Source organism: Pezoporus wallicus, unplaced genomic scaffold, assembly GCF_028554395.1.
Source record: "Pezoporus wallicus isolate ANWC-B61680 ecotype Strahan unplaced genomic scaffold, APGP_CSIRO_Pwel_v1 contig_14596, whole genome shotgun sequence".
Lineage (NCBI taxonomy): Eukaryota > Metazoa > Chordata > Aves > Psittaciformes > Psittacidae > Pezoporus > Pezoporus wallicus.
The window spans coordinates 1-6,359 of record NW_026635560.1 but is presented as its reverse complement, the minus strand read 5'-3'; the positions used below and the strand labels follow the sequence as shown (position 1 = coordinate 6,359).

At 40.9% G+C, this 6,359-nt stretch overlaps 1 protein-coding gene across 1 annotated transcript; it reads left to right on the top strand.

Annotated features, from left to right (window-relative positions):
- The first annotated feature begins 384 nt into the window (after positions 1 to 384).
- On the top strand, positions 385 to 3,935 carry LOC130592448 (cytochrome P450 2H1-like). Its single transcript, XM_057396776.1, has 6 exons — positions 385 to 685; positions 1,081 to 1,257; positions 1,893 to 2,034; positions 2,319 to 2,506; positions 2,983 to 3,124; positions 3,567 to 3,935. Exons 2-6 carry the CDS (start codon positions 1,105 to 1,107, stop codon positions 3,746 to 3,748), a joined length of 807 nt encoding a protein of 268 aa, XP_057252759.1. The 5' UTR covers positions 385 to 685; positions 1,081 to 1,104; the 3' UTR covers positions 3,749 to 3,935.
- The last annotated feature ends 2,424 nt before the right edge of the window (positions 3,936 to 6,359 follow it).

Here is a 6,359-nt window from a genome sequence, read left to right as displayed (position 1 = left end):
TTGAAATGCACCCTATCACTATCTGAAATTGTAACTTTCCTTTCTTTCCTGGGTCTAATCTTGCTTTTTAAACTAGACTTCGATCACAGGCATTCGAATCCCTAGAAGAGAGCTATACAACTGAGGTTAAACAAATAGAGTTCATTAATAGGGTGCAGTAACCTAAAGACATGGCTCGGGCAAAGTCCTTCTGGTTTCACTGGGAATCTTCAGGCCATTTCTAGTAACCAGTCTGTAAGTTCAGAAGACACAAGATACACTTGTGTCATCTGAAAAGAAACCACCCCCCCCCCGACCAATGGTCTCCTGAGAACACGTCAAAAGAGATTCTTAAACGACTCATACAGGGAAATGAGTTCACTTCAAGTAGAGAAGGAAAAATTGTGTAAGCCCTTCACCACCCTTTCAAAGGACTGCAAAACTCTGGGTTTCAAGAGGATGCAAAGCTCCCTGTAGTGTTAGAGGAGGGGAAGATGCCTGAAATACTGAAAGCAAGATATACCTCTTTTTTTTTCTTGTTGCAGAGAGACCCTTCAACCCTGGCAGATTCCTGATCCATGCTGTCTCCAACATCATCTGCTCCATTGTCTTTGGGGATCGGTTTGACTATGAGGACAAAAATTTTTTAACTTTAATTGATTTGCTAGAAGAAAACACTAAGTACCAGAATACTATACAAACACAGGTGTGTACAGTTAAATTGAATACATTTGTTAATGATGATAATACTTTATTAATGGATAATTTTTCATGTTATTATTTTTAACTGGATTGGATTTTAAATTTGGATAAATTTTCTGAAAGCCAAACCAGCGGTTAAATAACTAATTCCTGCTGCTTCTTCTTACCTTATCAAACTGCCATTATATGTCCAAAGAAGGATATAATTGCAAAAGTTGCTCAACTGAAATCCATCCTTGACTACAGTGAAACAATAAAGTAAAAGTAAAGTAGAATACAGTTAAATAATAACACCTCCAAAACAGTTGAATTGCCTCATTTTCATAGTTAACAGTTATGGAACACTTTATTGTATCCACATTAATCAGAATGTGCTTTTCCATCATTTTGTTTTTACAGCTATACAATTTCTTCCCAACTCTCATGGAGTTTCTACCTGGGCCTCATCAAGAAATGTTGAAAAATATTGGCAAAGTTGATAAATTTATTTTAGAAATCACAGCACAACACCAGGAAACCTGGGATCCTAGTTGTCCTCGAGATTTCATCGATGCTTTCCTTAACAAAATGGACCAGGTAATGTAGGTGTGGCAGGGCACTGGGCTTATGCAAATACAAGGGGAAACTTGCTTTTCTTGGCACATCAACTTCATCCTGTCCTCTCCACTGTCTTATACAGGACTTTTAAACACAGAATTAACAACTGTAGCCATCTAAATTTGATGGAATTCCATGCTCCTCCCATATTAAAGACTTTTCATGCTTTATTTACTAAAAACACCATCCTATAGGGCCTATAGGGATGCTGGGGAGGGACTCTTCATTAGGGAATGTAGTGATAGGAAAAGGGGTAACAGGTTAAAACTTAAACAGGGGAAGTTTACATTGGATATAAGGAGGAAATTCTTTCCTGTTAGGGTGGTGAGGCACTGGAATGGGTTGCCCAGGGAGGTTGTGAATGCTCCATCCCTGGCAGTATTCAAGACTAGGCTGGACGAGGGCTTGGGTGACACGATTTAGTGTGAGGTGTCCCTGCCCATGGCAGGTGGGGTTGGAACTAGATGACCTTAAGGTTCTTTCCAACCCTAACTATTCTATGATTCTGTGATTCTATGTATTTTTAAACATACTTTATGAGTACAGGAATTTCCTTTTCAAACAAACTGCTTACATTTGTCATTCTGAAAACATTCTACCAAATCTTCCTCCAGGAGAAAGAGAATGGTCACTCAGTATTCACAGTTGAGTCCCTGACCAGATCCACACTTGACTTGTTCCTCGCAGGAACAGGAACAACCAGCACCACCCTGAGACATGGACTTCTGGCTCTCCAGAAATACCCAGAGATACAAGGTAATAGAAAAGGAAATAAGTAAAAACTTTGTCAGGTCGTGGGATCAGTTTGGACGATTCCTGTCACTACCACATGTGACAACAGATCCCTAAGGAACCCTTCATTTGCAGTGTAGACATGTGTATTACCCTATGTTCTATTCACAGAAAAGGGATACTACCACTAAGCACTTTCCTATATCGATGGTGCGCTAAAAGCAAGTTTTGCTGTAAATACGGAGAGAGGTTTAGGCAAACAGGTGCGGGACTTGACCATTCAATGCTTACTTATTTCCTAACAACAGAGAAAGTTCAGAAGGAGATTGACCATGTGATTGGCCGAGACCGAAGCCCCTGCATGGCAGATCGGAGTCAGATGCCCTACACAGATGCTGTAATCCATGAAATCCAGAGATTCATTGATTTAGTTCCACTTAATGTCCCACATGCTGTGATCAAAGACACCAAGTTCAGAAGCTATTTCATTCCAAAGGTCTGAGAAATTTCATAATCTTTTGAAAACAATGACATGTTCTATTCACTGTATTTTATTTTATTTTCAAAAACACTGAAATTTGATCTAGAATTAGAATAATTCTGTCTGCGAGGGGATTCTGCATATTATTGAGTTTAATGCCTTGTACCTGAAAAAAGGAAAAAAAAATTTTAAGAAGCATTTAGTCCTCTGTGTGAAGAGGGAGATGGCTTTCTATTTGATTTTTTTCATGTAGATATAAGCAAAATTCTAATTTATTTTGAAGAAATATTCAATAATCTAATCAGGCTCACCACTAAAATTCACACAAAAAGGTCATGTTTGCCATACTAATGGCATGCATTTTGATTTATGAAATGCTCATTTTAAACTGGTTAAGCTTTGAGTACCCACCTACTCTGGGAAATTCTCAATGCTTCTTTGCTTTAAAATTTCTCCAGTTTAACATTTTTCCCCTCTCCTTGTTAATTCAGGACACAATGGTATTACCTCTGCTGACTCCTGTCCTACATGATAGCAAAGAATTTCCAAATCCAGAAAAATTTGACCCAGGACATTTCCTGAATGCAAATGGTACATTTAAAAAGAGTGACTTCTTCATGCCATTCTCTGCAGGTAAGATCTCTTTCTATTTCATATACTAGGCTATCCTCCCTTAAGACCTCTTTAAAGATTTTAGTGGCTCTGTCACCATGGCCTGTACAGTGATGTCTGGTGATCCATTACAGTTACTTCTGGGCAGCTCTGATCCGTGTACTGGAGTTTCTGTTGACTTCCCTTTTTAGCGATCACAGAAACTCTTCCACTGAACTGTGCCACAACAGATGTAGGAAGTGGGAACCATCCACACAACTCTCTCTCCAAGCAGAAAATGAGAAACCAAAGCCTTCAAACTGCCTTTGCCCACTGAGCACTTTCAATGTTCTTGATGCTTAGCTCCTAGTTTAATTTGTTTGCCCCAAATGCTGCATGTCCATTCTGAGATGCTTGAACTTTCATGGAACAATGGTTAAAACTACCCCACTCTTCCTCACATTTTCTTATTTTCCGCTTGCAGGCAAACGCATCTGTGCAGGAGAAGGTCTGGCCCGGATGGAGCTATTCATATTTCTAACATCCATCCTGCAGAATTTTACTTTGAAACCTGTTGTGGATCACAAGGACATTGACATTACCCCTATAATTACCTCTGTGGCTAATATGCCCCAACCTTATGAGGTCTCTTTTGTTCCACGCTAACCAAGTGGAGACTGCTGTCACATGCCACACTCATGAAAGTCTCTGGATGAATGACAGTCATTTCTCAATCTGTTAATACTGAAACACTCAGATAATTTGCTAGATGCTTTATAGTGAAAAACATATTTAATCAAGAAAATTGTATGGTGCTTTTATAATCGTCATGGCTAGCTCCAAACAAGAGACAGAGTAGTAATCTATGTAGGGAAGGAGACAGCTCCCTGTGCAAGAGGAGACAGGCTCTCCTTTGTGCACACCTCTCCTGGGTGAGGTTCCCACCTGGTTTCTGACATGCTGACAAGTCAGGGTGTGTGGACTAGTGCTCTGAGCACTGCTGCTGCTGTCCTTATCACTTGATCCTCTCAGCACAGCAGGACCAGACACTTCTACTCCACGGTTTCCACAGACCCTGCCTCAGGTATCTCTCAGGTGTTTCAGGGTCAGATGTGACTCAGTGAAGCCATTCTTGCATTTAGTTCTTCTTGAAAATCAGACTGGGAACATTTGTATATGTTGAAATCAAGGCTTTGAGATTTGAATAATCAATGTTTGTTCTAAAGTTCCCAGATAATGATTTTGGAGAGAATGATCACTTCCAGAGCTATCCTTTTCCCCACCTCCTGTGGGGTGTGACCTACCCCACACACCTTGGACAGTAGTGACGTCTTAGAGGGCTTGAGGGATGTTCCCAGCTCAGAGAAAAATGCTCTGAGCCTGCAGACCAGCTGCAGGTTGCAGCTTAGATAGACTGATTCTGGAGACACTTACCACTTTTCTCCAAACTACTGACAGGTTTTTGTCTCTCTGCTGATATTCATTCTTCTCAGAACTTTTGACCACCTTACACCCTTTTCAAGAGGTTTTGTGGTGCATTTTGTGAATATGAGCAGTGTATTGCATCCCTGTGCTCCACACCAGTTGTGGAGCAGCTGTATACATTCAGCTATCACAGGCTTTTAGATAACATCTTGTCAGACACAGGTCTAACCACCACATAGACCCCTGGCTTAAGAAGTCAATCTTTAGTTCCAGTCCTCATGCAACTGCTCTGACTTGTCAATGTAACAAGAGAAGGCAGAGATCTCAGTCTGACAGAGGCAGATCAAGAACATTCTGGAGGTCACATTAGTTTCTAAAAGCGTGTGCATTTTTTAGCCAGATGTGAAAAATAGCCATGCTAGGAGAGAGCAGATACATGTATTGCTTCTGAGAATAAAGACTTCAAACACAAACCATGGTGGTTACCTGTGTGCTCTCTCACTGAGCAAAGTCTTGGGTGAGAAAATATCAGAAAGGGTGAATATGGTGAGAGCATCAAGAAGACCCCTAGGAGTTCCAGATCATCTCTTAGCACACCAAATCCTGCTTTTGACTTTCCCCTAGACAACTTGATATCATTATTACCTGAAAACACAGGTAAAATGAGGGGGCACTGACTGCTTTTGTTCATGGTTTTCTATATGCTGTTTCCAATCAAGAAAGCAAAAAGTACAGAAGAAATCATAAGCTATGACATTTATGGGAAGGAAAAGACACTTCAGGAGCAGCACCTGCAAAAGACATCTAGCAGTAGGTAAGTCTAAGGAAGTGAATACACCATTAGCAGCAACTAATAACCCATCTGAAACTAGGAGGTTTAAAAAGAAAAGCACAGCCTGCACCAGAAAATGCCTGTCTAATTACAATGGGATCTCTGCCTGAACCTGCCAATCGGTCTTGCCTGGTGATATTCTTCCCCAGTACATTTGTTTTACAGTTACCAAATGAACACAACAGCAGCTTGCATTTCAGGAGGTGAGTGAAAATATGCAGTTCATCCTGCAGGGTTCATGTCAGGAAAGAGCAGGAAAATAATTACAAAGGCAGAGGCAAATTAATCTCTTCCAGAAAATCACTGAATAGGTCAGTGGTTAAGATAGAGGTACATGTTTCACTACCACTTCAAGAAATGAAGGTGACATTACTTCCCGTGCAGTGTGAGGTCCTGGCAAGTGCCATAAGCATGCCTGCTCCTTCTCTTTCTCATGTCTTCAATATGGATCTTTCAGACAGAATAAAATATACTCCCTGGATTCTCCCATTGCCAGTTCCTTTTCTTTCCTTCTTCCCTACCAGAGGCTTAGAGCTTGGGATGTATTGCTATCTGGCCTCAAGTAAAAGTGAACCTGCCATGCAAAACCAAAAGTGCTGAGTGTATCAAGGCAAGAGCTGTGTCTAATGTCACCAAATAGATGGCACAGCTCAGTTCTGTCATTCTTGCTCAATATCAGTAATAGCTGTTCTCTAACAGTGTTGCTGGAGAGCTCAATGTGCCAGGAGGTGGCCAGCAGGAACAATGAGAAAACCTCAGGGAAGAAAAGGACTCAAACTGAACTTGTGCACAGAGAACTTCTTTGTGCCATTCCACCTAAGCATGTATTTAAACCAAGAGGTGATATAATGCAAAGGCAGAAGTACTCAGCACAAGCCAGCAGACTACATTCATAGCAGACTTTGCGTGTTTGGGGTCTGCTTTCATGCACACAAGGATAAAGTCGAGGACTCATTAAAACAAACAAGCAAAAAGACAATTGAAACATTAGTGATATGGTGTTGGTGCCAGCACTCAGAA